General features: G+C 37.2%; 1 protein-coding gene and 1 long non-coding RNA gene across 5 annotated transcripts in view; one reads left to right on the forward strand and one right to left on the reverse strand.

The window, feature by feature from the left end:
* Positions 1-16,723, forward strand: part of LOC148970468 (uncharacterized) — a 17,750-nt gene continuing 1,027 nt past the window's right edge. Inside the window, exons 1-2 of the long non-coding RNA XR_016148440.1 lie at positions 1-255; positions 1,748-1,906. This is a non-coding gene — a long non-coding RNA (uncharacterized LOC148970468). The remainder of the gene's footprint in view (positions 256-1,747; positions 1,907-16,723) is intronic.
* The window catches only part of scml2 (Scm polycomb group protein like 2), a 25,840-nt gene continuing 13,330 nt past the window's right edge, over positions 4,214-16,723 (reverse strand). For 3 of the 4 annotated variants that reach the window (XM_039674187.2, XM_039674189.2, XM_039674190.2), the window contains 8 exons: positions 14,511-14,809; positions 13,575-13,686; positions 13,125-13,328; positions 12,044-12,220; positions 11,266-11,391; positions 9,670-9,912; positions 5,715-5,878; positions 4,214-5,622 (listed from right to left, as the gene is read on the reverse strand). In XM_039674187.2, coding sequence (XP_039530121.2) covers positions 5,500-5,622; positions 5,715-5,878; positions 9,670-9,912; positions 11,266-11,391; positions 12,044-12,220; positions 13,125-13,328; positions 13,575-13,686; positions 14,511-14,809 — 1,448 coding nt within the window. In that variant the 3' untranslated portion in view covers positions 4,214-5,499. The remainder of the gene's footprint in view (positions 5,623-5,714; positions 5,879-9,669; positions 9,913-11,265; positions 11,392-12,043; positions 12,221-13,124; positions 13,329-13,574; positions 13,687-14,510; positions 14,810-16,723) is intronic. The other variant, XM_039674191.2, reaches the window with a different exon arrangement.

Consider the following 16,723-nt stretch of genomic DNA (forward strand, 5'->3'; position numbering starts at 1 on the left):
TAAAATTCCGGAAACCGCCACAAGAGGAAGCCATTTCTCCAGGAATGGGGCAAATCGCTTAACTCGTCTCACACAAGAAAGGGAGAGCAAAACAACTCATTCTGGTCCCTCTCAACCTTGACGAACAAGATTTTTTTTTTTTTGGACAATCAAGCATCATATAACTCCAATAGCATATCGTCATTGGAAAGTGCAACACTTTATTTATGCGACGTTGCGGCTGGAACAACAAAATACAAAAGCTGATAATCTCAGGTAGGTTACTAATTTATGTGCTTTATAATTTAACGTGAGTTTGAATATTGTTTTGTATGAAATGCCTAGTGTAGCCTAGGCTAATGTAAATAAATTAGTCTAACGTTAAAGCAAAAGCGTGACTATTCAATGTGACCACACAAGTATTACAATCTGTAATATGTTTCAATCTCTCAGTACTTTAAATAATGTTAAAATTGCTTGTTTTTTAATGAAAAACGGAGTGCAGAGCGAGCTATCCGCACTTCTGATTAACTTGATAATGATTTTTGATTGATTTTGTCGATTTTGTTCACTGATAGACCTACTAATCTCCGTGTAAAAATAAAATGATGATGTTCTAAAGTATTTTTTACCCCCCTGTAATCTGACTCCAAATTTTATGTACAAATTTTCATTCCGAGCTCGACAAAACAGTACATTTCTCAGTAGGCTAATTCATCCCATTTGGCTTTCTTCATTTATGTTTCTTTCTTCAGATTTTTTTATGTTTCTTTTTTTTTTTTTTTTTTAGCAAAATCAAAAATTAAAGCCGGGAAAGTTTCTGAAATTTGTTTGATTTTGACACTGAATTACCCAAATGTGTTTTTATGTCTGAGAAGAACCTACACCTTTTATACAGCAAATACTGAAATTAGATGCACTGTGTACTTTTTGAGTGTACCTTATTGTGTCCCTTATAATTATTTTCATATAAAAAAATAAATAAACATGATTGTCCCTTATATTCATTTCCAGAAGTTGGCAACCGCTAGGTACAAATTACATTTTTGTTAAAAAATCGAATAGAAAAACTTTTTATGTGGCCGGACATTTACGCAAACGGCTATAACTCGTCATTTTTAGCATAACAAAGTGCACAGCCCCACCTAAGATATTTTTCACCAATCACTACTGCTAATAATCCTTTAAAAAAAAAAAAATCAATAACCAAGCATGATCTATTTCAGTCATGACATTATTATATTTTTTTACTTAACAACTAAACTGTTTATGTTTGAGTGAGATGTCACTGAAAGAAGTGAACAAAGCTCTCATGATCCATGAGGCTTTTTGAACTTTCAATAAGAGATTAGACAAGAGCCATTGATAAGTGATTAAGCAGCAGACGGGATATGGCTGGAGGGTGTTAGTCAAAGGTAGACCCTCTGGCCCCTGAGGTTAGTGCACATTGTTGAAGGTCATGGTAGTCTTTGAGGATGAATGTGGGACAATGGGTCTTTCAGAGTCAGGAGACCAGAGACGACATGAGTCAACAGACCACCATCACTTCTGACAAACTCTTTGTCCCAATGACACTCTGAGATCCCCAATTTAAGAAAAGACAGAGTTAAAACTGCACTGCACTCATTAAATTGATTGTTGTATATTCAATTAGTCACCTGAAATGGTAGTCAAGTCAATAATGTTGAACTGGGCGAGCTTATTTCAGACGATAGAGCAGCACAGAAGGGGCCGTCCTAAAATTAATTCTCTACATACTTTTTCACAGATCTGCAGCTATCAGACAGACTGAGCTGACTCTTCTGCAAGACTGCTGTTTCTATCCAGTGATACAGTTTTAAAAAGAAATGGAGCCTTGCTATGCTAAATTAATTGGACAACATAGATACAATTGACCAGCACCTGAACTGCCAACTTCAGAAAAAAGGTAAGATTGTTTCTGTTCTCAATTTACAGAATATTGTAAATTCGATTTAAAGAGCATTTTAAAGGGATAGCTCACTACACCCAAAAATAAAGATTTTGTCATTACTTATTCTCCCTCAAGTTGTTCAAAACCTGAATGAGTTTCTTTCTTCTACTGAACACAAAAGACGATATTTGGAAGAATCTCGGTAAACCAGACAGTTGACGGCACCCATTGACTTCAATAGTATTTCTGTTTTCCTTAGAAAGGCATTTTCCTGAATCAACATATTTTATTGACCCTGGAACAACATTCCTGTCCGAAAATGTAGTCCTAACCCTATCCCTTAACCTAACCCTACCCATAACTTATCTCTAAAATCAACACTGATGTAGAAGCACCTGGTTGCAAGCCTAAACTTGACATAAATAGTAAACTTGTCTCTTATATCTTATTGATTGTTTGGAATGTTGTCCCAGGGTCAACAAAGACGTTGTACTTGGTGAAATCCCATTTACCTATTCCCACTTGTGAAAATAATAATTATTTTAAAAAATAATAAACCTTTGTAGAGTATGTTTCCTTAAATACAGGTGAAGTTACTGCAATAAAAGAAAAAGTTGTAAGTACTAAGTCAGACATTCAGAAATGCATGTATTTTCCACTTCAGCATTTCACTTAAATTATGCTTATTTGTGAAGAAAGACTTTTGGACCTTGCTGTTCATATCGGGCTAACGTAACTTTTCACTAGATTAAATGAATCTGGTTTGAGAAGCGCCTTTGCGCCCTCTCTGAGGGACTATCCTTGAAAATGGAAAGATTTCTTTTTGACTATATGTGATTAGCATTAAATCCCACTGCAGATCTTCATAGATTTGTCAAATCACAAACATGTCATCATGATAGTTTGAAAGGCCCGTCTTCTCTCATCAGATTTGTTCTTTGCAATTTAACCCAAGACAGCTCTTACTGTACATCTGCTCAGTATTATTCATTTATATGATTGCTAACCAAGATCGTATGTGGATTAAATATCCCAAAACATATTGACCGCCCAGGACAGGACCATCCTAAATGCATACCATCAAAACAAAGAGAAACCAAAATTATAAAATATATATTTTTTAATGATTATAAAAGAAAATTATGAATGTTGTATGTCATTCTCATTGTATTTCGTGTTAACTTACCATATAGACTATAGATGGACTAGAATGAAAATATCCCATATAGCAGCAAGACCAAAAAATATTTATTAATCTGGAAATTCAAATGCAATCTGAGCAATCATCAGCTTGATTTACGTATTACATTAATGCTGCAGTGGACAGTGGTCAAAGGGTTTAGGGATGTTGCCTATTTTATATGTGTGACTGTGAATATTCGTGTACTCCAGAGACAAATGCACCACAGGCTACTCGGCCGATAAAAAAAAAATTACAATTTTCTCCTAAATAGTTACATTTACCCCGGGTTTAACCTCTTCTGTTCTAGACACCATTCGAGGAGAGGGAATGATCGCATGGAAACTGTTTAATGTCCATAAAATGGAAAATGGGAAGTTGAATCAACGTGAATCAGTTGCAGTTGCACAGAATTTGTTGCCCACGCTTGTTATAAACCAAATGGTTCAAAATAGCTTTCTGTGATTCACAGAGATGCCTTTTAAGGGATAGATCAGACAGAAATGATACTTATTTAGTGAATGATATACTTAGTAAATACTTGAAAAGAGTCAATGACAATTTTCGCTTTTGGGTGAACAACACCAAAATTCTCTTGAAGCTTTTAACATTCGATTGCTTCTGTGAGAGATATCGTTATAATAAATTTGATCCCTGATGCTCAACCTCATGTTAATAGTATATGTTTTTGTCTGTATGTAAAATGACCACCAGTAAGATGGCTGTGTAAAATGTGTATGCTCTTTTTGCTTTTTATTATGGTTTAACCGTCTTAACCTAAACTTAATTAAATGTCAAATCTGAACAAATTAAACTTTTAACTGTCTGGCGGTTAACAAACAGAACTGCATGCATCTTGCAGAAGAACTTCTCTCTGTTTATGTCTATGATGAGTCACGCAGATATTGAGCTACTCCGCAGCGGTACGACTTGAAACAGTCTAAATTAGTCCCAATATAAACACTTATTATAGATGTACCGCAGTGATTCAGGATAAAACAAAAACACGGTTTAGAAAAAGGATTCATGATGTACTCGATCATTATATATTATAAATAAAAAGTTACAGACTGCAGCTTTAAGCAAAGCATTACATATCTAATGTGCAAATGCCTTTCCACTGAAAATACGGTGCAAATGACAACTTTATAAATGCAATTATTTATTCAAATGGTAGAAAAGTGTTCAAATAAGTAAATACAAAATATTTCAACCTGAGTATAAGAGCAAAGTAAATACAGTGTATCTAAAAGGAGCTAAAACTGTACGTTTATAATATCAAAACAAAAAGGCTCCATCTCCCAAAGTCACAATATCCATTATATAAACAGACACAAAGCGCTCAAAAGCAACAGTTTCTACCTATTAAATAATAATGAAAAACAAAATGCACTAAATGATAGAATACTGAACTAAATACACATTTGTATGATGTACACATGAACAGAACCACAAACGTTTCTGGAATTGCTGCATACATCAATTTCATTCTCCATGCAGATAAACCTTAAATTTCAGGACCATGTGACATTATGTCCACCTTCATGGGTGTCACCTGAAGTGCTGATGTGGACATTTACATAGTCAGTTTTTAAAGAGGGGGACATCATGACAACAAAATATGAACGAATGAAAATGTATTGTACAAGTGTCCTGAGTAATTAATTGTCTTGAGTTAAAGAACAATAGAAGACATCTTCAGTAACAGTTAGAACTAAAAGTTTGTGCTTTAAAAATTTGTGCCTTTTTATAGACCACAGCAAAACCATTTTTGGTTTATTTTTTCCCCTGTTACTTACTGAAACAGTAGTACATTTTGAAACATATTTCAATGTGTAATCCAATTCCAATGTCAAAGAAAAAACAAAGAATGAAGATCTGTCCAGTTACATAAACACTACGCCAAATAGTGAACAATGACGTTTGATTCACCGGCACCAAAACCCTTCATATTCAATGCCCAAAGCATGAAGTCAAATACATCTTCAACAGACATAAACAGTAAAAAATTGTGGAAAGTGAACATTTGTATGTGCGCGTAGACAGTACCGGACACGACACATTAACACAGTGTAATCCTTTGGGATTCAGCTTTCTCCACCATTGTCTGCAAACGCAGAGCATCATATCACTGAGGTACTGAGTACTGAATTTCTTTCTAGTTGAGAGCCATTGTGAACATCCTTGGTTACTCACAAAGTTAGGCGGTTTTGAAAAGTCAATCTGGTGGTTCATTTTTGCCACAAAAAAAGGAAATATTTGGCAGGTCAGTTTTTTCCCCCCAATGTTTAAACCACAGGTGAAGTAGGTCAACATGGACCTCACGGGTAATAAATATCCATGAATCTTGACTGAAGTCTCTAGTGTCAAATGGACATGCGTTATCCTCCGTTGCCCTCTAGTGTTTTTGCTTGAAATGTTCCAGCCACTATTTCACCAGTTTGAGTCTCTCAATGTGATGGCAAAGTTTGAGAGCAGGACCCAGTTTCAACCCCATGTACTTCATGATCATGTCACTCCGTAAAAGCATCAAGGCCTTGCCATCAATTTCCTGTGGAAAACAATCAATCCATTATAACATCTATAAAACAAACCTTGAAAGTAGTACAAAACATGAAATTCGTCAAGAAAATCATATCTTACATGTTTCCTGAAGAGCTCTGCATGTGGGCCCAGCGCCTGTGGGTCGGCGTCACGCACAAATTGCATCACTTCCTCTATACTCCATGATGACGGACACTTATTGGACGTTCTGGAGGAATCCTTTTCCGCTGCTTGATGATCAGGACCAGTGGTTGAGCTAGCAGCTAGCAAATAAATATAATATATATATATATAATAAATATGGTCACTCCAAAAAAGGTCTTTACTTGCACATATGGATTTTTTTGAATAATGAAATAATCGCCACTAGGGGCACCAAAAAATATATGCATGACAAAATGGGAAACGATTTATAATAAGGGTACATGAATTAATACTTCAACATGAACTAATGAGGTTTATAAAAAAACTGCATGTTATATTATGACAATATTATTCACATATGGAAGAAACAATTAGAATAGTATGACAGCTTCAAATATAGCCCACGACTGAAAATATGTCATGCAAATTTTTTTGGGGGGAAACTGAACATTATGCTTTACTGAATGGGATTGCTGGTCTAGAATCAGTGCTTCCTTGACGGTCCTGCTCTGTCGCTTAAAAAATACTGAACCCCAAACATCGCTCCTACTCTGAGACGCAATTTAAATAAATATGGCCCCCCGAGCCGCTAACAGGCTTTAATCCATATCAAAGCCTATTGTGCCATTTGACATTTGATTAGAGAAAATACATCTGGTCCTCACACAAGCACTCTGTGCGGAACTGATATGGGAGTTTATCCCACGATAGAAATAGATCCAAGTCTCTGAAGAGCAGCGGTGATCGCGTAAGCCAAGCTGCCAGTCTGAAAGCATTCTGAGGGAGTTGAACAATGAAACGGTTCTGCTTTTAAGGCTCAAACGCAAGACTAATGCCAACAAGCACAGGCACGAACAGCTCAAGACTTTCAATCATTCAACTCAACTTTATCATTAATAAATAAAAAACATGTAAGCTTGTATACAGATTTAATTTCTAACTGCATGAAAAAAATCGGTTAATGTAAATGTCACCATGATATCAAAATTGACTATTCTTATTTTTATGGAAAAATGCAGTTGTCAAATGATTTATCTCTGCACATTTTCTCTGATGATGCGTTTACTGGCATGAGGGCGGGACAAGCTGTCAATCACGAGACTAACCATCCAATCAATTCCTGATGAGCAAAATCAAGTCCCGCTCTACACTGTGTGCAGAATTATTAGGCAAGTGAGTATTTTGACCATATCATCATGTTTATGCATTTTTTCCAACTCCTAGCTGTATAAACTTGAATGCTTATTGGATTTAAGCATTTCAGGTGATGCGTTTTTGTGTAATGAGGGAGGGTGTGGCCTAATGAGAAAAAACACCCTATATCAGGTGTGCATAATTATTAGGCAGCTTCTTTTCCTCAGGCAAAATGGGCCAAAAAAGGGATTTAACTGACTTAGAAAAGTCAAAAATTGTAAAAAGTCTTTCAGAGGGATGCAGTACTCTAGAAATTGCTAAGATATTGGGGCGTGATCACAGAACCATCAAACGTTTTGTAGCAAAACCTCAACAGAGTCGCAAGAAACGTGTTGAGAAAAAAAAACGCAAATTAACTTCCAAAGATTTGAGAAGAATCAAACGTGAAGTGACCAGGAACCCATTATCCTCCAGTGCAGTCATATTTCAGAACTGCAACCTACCTGGAGTGCCCAGAAGTACAAGGTGTTCAGTGCTCAGAGACATGGCCAAGGTAAGGAAGGCTGAAATCCGACCTCCACTGAACAAGAAACATAAGTTGAAACGTCAAGACTGGGCCAGGAAATATCTGAAGACAGATTTTTCAAAGGTTTTATGGACTGATGAGATGAGAGTGACTCTAGACGGACCAGATGGATGGGCCCGTGGCTGGATCAGTAATGGGGACAGAGCTCCACTTCGACTCAGGCGACAGCAAGGTGGAGGTGGGGTAATGGTATGGGCTGGTATTATTAAAGATGAGCTAGTTGGACCTTTTCGGGTTGAAAATGGACTCAAAATAAACTCCCAAACCTACTGCCAGTTTTTAGAAGATACTTTCTTCAAGCAGTGGTACAAGAAAAAGTCTGCATCTTTCAAGAAGTCCATGATTTTTATGCAGGACAATGCTCCATCGCATACATCAAAGTACTCCACTGCGTGGCTAGCCAGTAAAGGCCTTAAAGATGAAAGAATTATGACATGGCCCCCTTCGTCACCTGATTTAAACCCTATTGAGAACTTGTGGGCCCTTCTTAAACGGGAGATTTACAGTGAAGGGAAACAGTACACATCTCTGAACAGTGTATGGGAGGCTGTGGTGGCTGCTGCACAAAAAGTTGATCATCAACAGATCAAGAAACTGACAGACTCCATGAATGGAAGGCTTGTAACTGTTATTGAAAAGAAGGGAGGCTATATTGGTCACTGATCTTTTTTTTTAAATGTTAGAAATGTTTATTTGTAAACTGAGTTGTTTGTTTCTGTAATTCTCACTTTAACAGATTAAAATAAACTGTTGTTTATTTAAAAAAAAAGTGAGAAGGGAACATTTTCATTTTGCTGCGTAATAATTCTGCACACTAAGAGTTGCCTAATAATTGTGCACACAGATATTCTCCTAAGAAATCCAAAACCTCACTTTTGCTTTCTTAAATATTCAGGATTGAGGGTTTATTAACGTTTTGGATTGACTGAGAGCACATTATTTGTTCAATAATAAAATTAATCCTCAAAAATACAACTTGCCTAATAATTTTGCACACAGTGTACATTTTCCCTTGTTGAAGTCATTGACTCATTTCACTCACATACAAGGAATGAAAGCCTATCGCAACTTCCGTTTCATGCCAACTTGGTATATAAATTAAAGTTTATAAATAAAAGCTAAACCCATTATGAATGTTAGAAATGTATTGCTAAAACATATTAGGACTGTAATATATTAGGACTATATTATACATATTAGGACTGTAAATATTGTAAGACTGTAAATTGTGAAGTACTGAATTGTGGAATTAGACCGTTAAACAGTTTTTCACCATTGCTATTTTACGGATTTTTTTTGGGCGGGGCTAAAACGGGGCTCGATGACACACTGGAGCCCCTGAGCTCGTGGACACGCCCCTACTTGATGCACTGAGGCTGACCCCTCCCCTAACGTTCGCATCAGTTTGCCGCTCAATAGCGAGTTACTGTCAGTTGGCTACTATTAGTTACTACGACAACCTACAGTTTTCTAGCTAGCTATGCCTTCGACACGGAAATGCGTAGGCTACTAACTGGATGCGATCAGATCGGTGTCTTTATTTCCTATATATTTATAGGAAATATATATTTCCTAAAAACGATCACATCAAGAAGAGTTGGATTAATTTTGTGAAGAGCCAACCTTGATGGAGAGCTGAGGATTACCGCTAACACCCGCCTCTGTAGTGATCATTTTACATGGGATAGTTTTATAAACTTTCGTCAGAGACAACTGGGATTCACTGATAATCCGTCAGCTAATATCACCGTCGGCAGCTTTCCCGCGGGTGGGCGTGGTTTCAGCGCAGCCAGCAGACACGCCCCCAGCTTTTGAGAGCAGAGAATAATGCTAATTTTTTCAATATTTTGATAGCTTATTTTATGTACTTGCTGGCTTTTTTTATCATTCAAATTTGGCTGGGTGGCTAATAACACATTTTTCTGTGGTGTGACAAACTCAGAACACATACTTAATTTTGACTTTAGGGACTTTAATAACTGCAAAATGATCTGTTTAGAATGATCTATTTTTATATATATGTTTATTATGAAACAGTGTGTACAAAGTGTTAACTATAAATCTGAGTGCACTAGGGCTTTTAAAATAAATAAGCATGAACAAGTCTGGTCATTTACAAGCAATCTTACATGTTGTTAATAGTGTGTGAGTGTGTGTGTGTGTGAAGGTGTTTAAACAAAGCGTTCTTACATAGCCTACCTTCCACTCGTCTGTGTGTGCGTGCGGGCCCCAGCTCCGAGGGGTTGGAGGAGAGTCTGCGGAGGGGTGGGGGGTGAGAGGGGTAGTGCGGGCTGCTTCCGGCCGGGGGGTGGTACTCAGACGGGCTGCGTAAGGCAGGGGGCCGGGGGGCCACAGAATTGGAGGCCGAGTCCATTGACTCTTCTGAGAACTGCTGGTCTGTAGTGGCACCATTTTCAGCATGGGCAATGGTTTCTGTCACAAAGAAGAGTGAAAAGTTTTCATTAATACCCAAGGTCATTATTTAGTAATATATGGTTTGAAATAAATGCATGTATACACTATCGCTCAAAAGTTTGGGGTCGTTAATTTAATCGTTTATAACTTATGCCCACTATAGCTGCATATATTTGATCAAACACAGTTAATTTGGTGCTCAAGAAACGTTTTATTTTTTATGATCAAATATTGAAAAGTCAGAACCCATAAAAAGCATTTTTTTCAGGATTCTTCGATGAATAGAAAGTTCAAAAGAACTGCATTTATTTGGAACATGTTGTAATAATGTAAAAGGCTCAATTTAATGCATCCTTGCTAAATTAAATTATTAATATCTATCAAAACAAAAATCTTACTAACCCCCCAACCCCAAAATACAAATACACATGGGTAGTTTGAACAATGAATTTGTTTCTCATGATCTTTTACATAATTGAATGGATAAATATACCATTTAAAAAGCATCTCAGGATGAACTTGAAGCTGTGGCTACTTGTCACTCCTTTCATAAAGCTGAAATATAACATTTCGCCACTACATAAATGCTATACTCACATTTAATAGTTTTTCTGACATTAAAATGTGGAAAGTAGTCATAATAAAGACTAGTTGTGTCACAATTACAAGGTTATAGAAGGTTTAAATAGCCTTTTCGGCTAATTCTGGCACATTTACATTTATGTTTATTAATATGCATCGCCCCTGTAAATAAATAAACTAAAAAAAAAAAAAAGTAAAAAACTTGCATGCTCAAGACTATAAGTCTACACACCTTCAGTATTTATCTGACACAAACTCACCAAAATAAAAGTAGTGCAGGACTCCTGTGTTCTGCATGGATAGAAATCTGACGCTACAAGTAGCAACATGTCTCAGAGTTCATAATTGTCCTCTAACACACGTGCACTACTAACAATTTTTGAAAAAAATTAACTGTACCTTCAGTTTGTGGCAATGAGCTTTATCTACGAGACATTTAATGAGAGCAGAACACACAACACCCACGTCTGGCAAATTATAAAAATCACCCACAGCAGTAAAAATAACCCAAACTGGCAGGTTATTCTCACCCTAATGAAAATCAGACACTTAATTAGTTACAATGTAGACGATTTAATTAGGAGTCTGTCTGCATTATTAATTGTTTTATTTTGTGCGGTTAATAAGAAAATGAACAGAGGCGTTTAACTCCACATAAAGAGAACCGCTTCCTCCATTCACTTTAAGTTTGACCAATCAGAACTGGACCTGCTGCAGCTAGTGTGGCATAAACACTCAATCGGTATCATTCACGAACAAACAAAAACACTCGGAACGGCTGAATCGTACCGTCTGATGGCAGAGCTTCTGTTCTCTGTAGTTTCGGTGACAAGGCAGCGGTGTAGGCAGCCGAATCTCGGTTGAAGCGTCTGGTACCTCGCGCTACGGACAAAGCTTCTGATGTCTCCTCTTTCACTGCAACAGAGAGAGTGCAAATATAGATCACTTCTGGAAGTCCACAGGATTTAAAAATCACAAGCTAGATCTAGTTTTAAAACCCCTATTATGTTTTTTTTTTTTTGAATATTATCTTTCATGCAGTGTGTAATATAGCTGTTGGTGAGTGTACAAGGTGTGCAAGTGCAAAGAAAATATAGTTGTCTCCTAAAAGAAAGAATCGATTCTGAAATGAATTGTCTTCATTGGCTGCCCACGAACAATGTCTACATTAACCCGCCCTGAGGCCTCAGAGTTTGGTTCGTGGTGTTGAGATGTTGCAAGACACTGCTTTCTATGCTGCGAATACATTTTGCAAGCACTTCCAAAGGATGAGGACTCGCTCTGGAAATGATACGGCAAAACCAATGCCATTGTTACAAATTCAAATATGGTAATGGCCGTTTGGTTTCTGACACATGCTGTAACTAAGCGGTAGACCAATCACAACAGACTGGGCCATTGATATTTTTTGACATTGACTGCATGTAAACCTATTGTAGGAGTCCTCCAAAACAAAATTAGGAATGTTCAAAATAGCGTAATAGGGGCGCTAAGTTTTTCCATTTAAAATAATTGTAATTAATTTCTCCATAGTTTTAGTTCAGTTAACAATAACACGCACACATACCTGATTTGCTCCTTTCATACGGTGTGTGTGTGTTAGTGGTTAGTGGACTGAATGGCTGGCTGCTGAACAGGTTATCACACTGCAGATGGTGACACAGAGTTTCCAGAAAGCGCAGAACGAACGAAGCACTCGAGGCAGTGGGGAGCTTGACGTAGTGGATTCCTCCTTCAGATCGAACTGAATGAAAGTAGATATGGCGCAAAATTAAAAAAACACTGTATAACTCTTAAACATATTACACATAATCCATGTAGAATTTAATATGCTTCTCATGAATACATCACTTGTGCTATATATATATATAAAAAAAAAAAATCTAGTCCCTACCCTCCAAATGCTGTTTGGCTGTTTGTGTGTGTAGGGGGGGTCTGGCTAAATGGGTGCCGATTAAGGGGCCATGGCGTCGCAGCAGATGGCTCTACAGCCTTAGCGTGGGCCCCACCCCCTGCACACACACACACACACACTTCCCCAGGGGACACCCCAATCAAATGATCCAAACCAGGTTACACTCAGATGTCATCCCTTATTACTCGCAGTCTGATGACATCAGTTGTGCACACACACACTTCTTTTTAAACATTGACACACACCCTTCTCTTTTCAGGTCAATCACACACCCATGCTTTTACTTTTTACTCTTTATTGTAAAGCACACACATGTCGACAGTCTTAAAGCAACACTCAACTATACGAACTGAACTCTATCAGAGCTTAAGTCTTACATCAATATGCCATTCAGCTCTCAAAACACATTTGATTAATGATGGCTCTTCCAGTTCGGGCACTTTTGACTCCCTCAGGACAAAAAAAAATGAACTATGTTTCATCTTTTTTAAAACATGCATCACATGTCATGGCCACGTCAATTTATAAATTTATATATAAATATATATGTCATTACTGTATTAGTTAAATGTCATTAACAAGACAATAAAGGTTTAAGCTATTATGATGCATTCTTAAATACTAATATGATTTCTAAAGCATAAAAAAAAAAGCAAAACTGGCAGCCAAGTTCCCCTAATCACAGAATCCCCATTCAAACGCAAATCAAACTCTAAAGCAGATGCAAACTAACCTCTGATGATTTCCCCGCCATCAGACTGAGACTGCAGGAAGCCAAACAGAGCTTTGGGTTGAAATGCACAATCCACGCAGGCTTGAACCGAGTGCTGGAGAACCGTGTTCACGGGGCCCGGCCCGAAATGATCGGGTAGCTGCAACAACAGCTTACGGTCCAAGTGCGGCCCCGAATCTCCGTGTTTATTCACGTACACGCAAACTAGAAGAGGTGAGAGTGGATGGTCAGGTGAAGCATCAGAAGTGCATGGTAGAAAGTTGAGATGCACTTAAGATGTTACTTCAACCTGATGAACCACATTTCTGTGTGAAGTGTCAGTTATTGTTTGAGGTTTGCTTCAGGCCAAAATATTCTTTTAGTTTTGTAAATAAATTCATACATCACCACAACTTGGATTTGCTTTTATAGTACGTTACAAGATTGAAATACAGTAAGATAAAAGCTTACCTGTGGACAAGACTCCTGAGTCTCTTGTTGTCTGTAGACTAGACAGTCTCCCATCTGATACTGAGGAAGACAATGTGGGGCTTGAAAGTGAATGAGGAACCTTTGGTTTCCTCTGTAAAGGTGGAAGACAAGAGAGCGAGAGATAAAAAAAAAACCAACCAATACACCTTCACAAAACAACCCCACTATCGTTTGCCCTTCTAAATCTCAAAACAATGGCAGAAGGCTACAAAAGCCTTATCAGATTGAGAATCCAGCATGTTTAATGTACCGTTCATGGGGAAGGATTATAGAAGAAGCGTTTAATTTAGATAAACGCACATGCTCAAATCAGGGCATTTTTTTTTTTTGTTCCCTCTTAAATACCATTAAAATCCCATAATATCTCATTTTGTGTTCCTCAGCAAAATGAAAATCATACAGGTTTGAGTGAAAGTTAACCGTTATTTTAATAGTATTTATATATAGCATTTTAAATGAGCTTTTACTTTTATAATTTCAGTTTGCATTGTTATGCGCTTAAAAATATATTTTATTTAAAAATATTGTATTTATCTTTAATTTATTCCGTTTCAGTTTCGCTTTAATGTTTAAGTTGTTAATCATCTAGTATTTATATTGTATTCTATTTCAGCATTATCCAAATTAACAAACAATTATATATATATATATATATATATATATTACGGAGCTAATATATACATTATATATTAATATATATTTCTACTGCTGCTAATAATATATATATATATATATATATATATATATATATAAAAATGAACAGCTATATATACAAATGAACAGCTTATTACAATATTCATCTCTGGGTGGACATTCCCTTTAAGGATTTAACTGTAAATATCACCTAAATATATATGCAATTAATTAAAAACCTATTAAGCGACCCATCCGACCACAAAAAAAAAGGAATTGTACCTTGCTGCCGGGTTTGGGTCCCCTCTTTTTATATGGTTTGGGTGTGAGCTGTGAGCTCATGGGACTCTTGGCTGTATTGGACTGTGTTTGGCCGTTCTGTGACGTGGCGGCTGCGGCTGCTGCAGCCTCGGCAGCTTCTTTCAGCATTGCGATGGTCTGGCTCTTGGGCCTCCTCCCTCGTACCCCCTTGCGCACTGGCAGAGGGGGCAGAGGGTGTGGCAGGCGGTACGGGGACTGCATTGGGCGCCAAGAATGACTAGACTTGCCCAATGCTGGAACAGGAGTCTTCGGGAGATTGACTAAAGATAGGGGAGAAAAAAAAAATGAAAGGTTATAATACTAAAAAAAAAACTATATATTTGATGATTACATTATGTAATGAAAATAATTATATTTAATGATTTAAATATATTTATAATAAAAATATATTTGATGATTACATTAGAGCACTTTTGGACATAATAAAAAAAAAATCCATGAAAGTGCTTTTTTGGGTATAATATAAAATACTATGCATCATATTATGAATATGGCCATCGATCATACTGAAAGTAATACAATACCATCACTGTACCATAGACCCACCACCATAGTATGTTTTTGTAAGAGAAAGCATTTTTAACATGGTTATGGTTACTAAAACCAATGTTTTACATTAGTGCATTAAACCCTATTGCCACATGTGCAATATCCGCAACTTAAATGAGAAGATAATGACATTCTACATGAAATGATTAGCTGTTACTGGAATAATTTCACCCGTCTGTCTCACAAAGCATACCAATATGCAATGAATACATAAATAAGACCCGCCCAACACAAACACAGAATAAAAAAAGAAAAAAAAGTCACTTCTTCTGCATTTTGAATGAGGAGAGCAACAAACTTCAATCTTTTCCTTTTGAATTTGACTGCTCCTTCGTACAGCTGAAATCGCTTCCTCAGAGGCCATTTTGCATATTAGATACAAGCAGCACAAAAATTAAGTTGTCTCTCTAGAGATCCTTTTTAAGACGGAGTGAGGAGAGAGAGTTTCAGCTGGCCATTGTGCCCTACAGGAGGCATGGGCTTTTCAGCACCCTATTGTTTTGTGGGCCTCCCCCCATTGGCTTTCTGGTCAAAGGCCTCTTTTCTGTGGCCAACAGGTAATACTCGTTATAGAGAGAAAGAATAACCCCCTTCTCCACCTGGATGAGTGTGTTATCGGTTATCACGTTGTGGGACAAGATGTGACGAGTGTGTAAGGGCTATGGAAGGAGTTCACAGCTAGAACTGCATCTTTGCATTTTTTTTCCCAGTCAATTTGATCTCGCATAGAGCACCAAACAAATCTATGAATATTTCTTAGCAGTTCTTGGCAAGTTAATGTATTATTCATTTTGTTGCTGGTTCAAAATGCAGTGCTGACTTTATAGTCTCATTTAAAAGAGAACCTTTTCCTTTGAAGCAACCTACTAGAAATTATTTTTTAAAGGTGGCATATGTAATAATTGAGGTAACAATATACGAAAAATGAGCTACACGCATCAAAAGAATGAGAAGAAATAAGTGCAAAGATGTCATTAAAAAACTGACAAGTTATAGTGCTGCCGAGATATTAACCTGAATTAGCATGCTAAATTACTAGCCCCGGCCCGGCAGGTATCGTAATACCAGTTCCGGCCATGGGAGGCGGTATGCGGACGGGCAACGTTAGCACCAGCCAAACTGCAATAGACGAGTGTGTGTACTTGAACCTGATGTCAGTCGTGTGGAAATACAGCCAATTACTACATTTCAGTTCAGGGAAGAGTTCAAAAAATGATTGGTCGACATTATGCATGAGGAATACATTTTGGTAAGTTGTAGCATACTGTATCTTTCACCAGTGTTCGTGTTCTTTTTCAAGCTAGTAGAGACGATCGGTTCACGTGCGCTAGGGATCTGTGGTGTAACATGTAACTTACAAGCGCCAAAACGGTATTTATTCTTTGAATTGCGTAATAAAATTGACAGAATCTGAGAGCTTAACTAACCTGCTTGCTAAGTGTCAATTGCGTGTGTCTCACGGTGAATTCACGGCGCTAGCTTGATCAACATCAGCGAATGCTGTCTGTCAAATTAATTCACTAACAATAAAAGTGTAATATAAACAAAACGAATACCATAAACTTCAAATAATTGCCCAAGCTTTTATTTTCCCATACCGTCGAAATGCACCAGCTTGTTTTTGA

This window comes from Pimephales promelas, chromosome 21, assembly GCF_988280905.1.
Source record: "Pimephales promelas chromosome 21, fPimPro1.hap1.1, whole genome shotgun sequence".
Classification (NCBI taxonomy): Eukaryota; Metazoa; Chordata; class Actinopteri; order Cypriniformes; family Leuciscidae; genus Pimephales; species Pimephales promelas.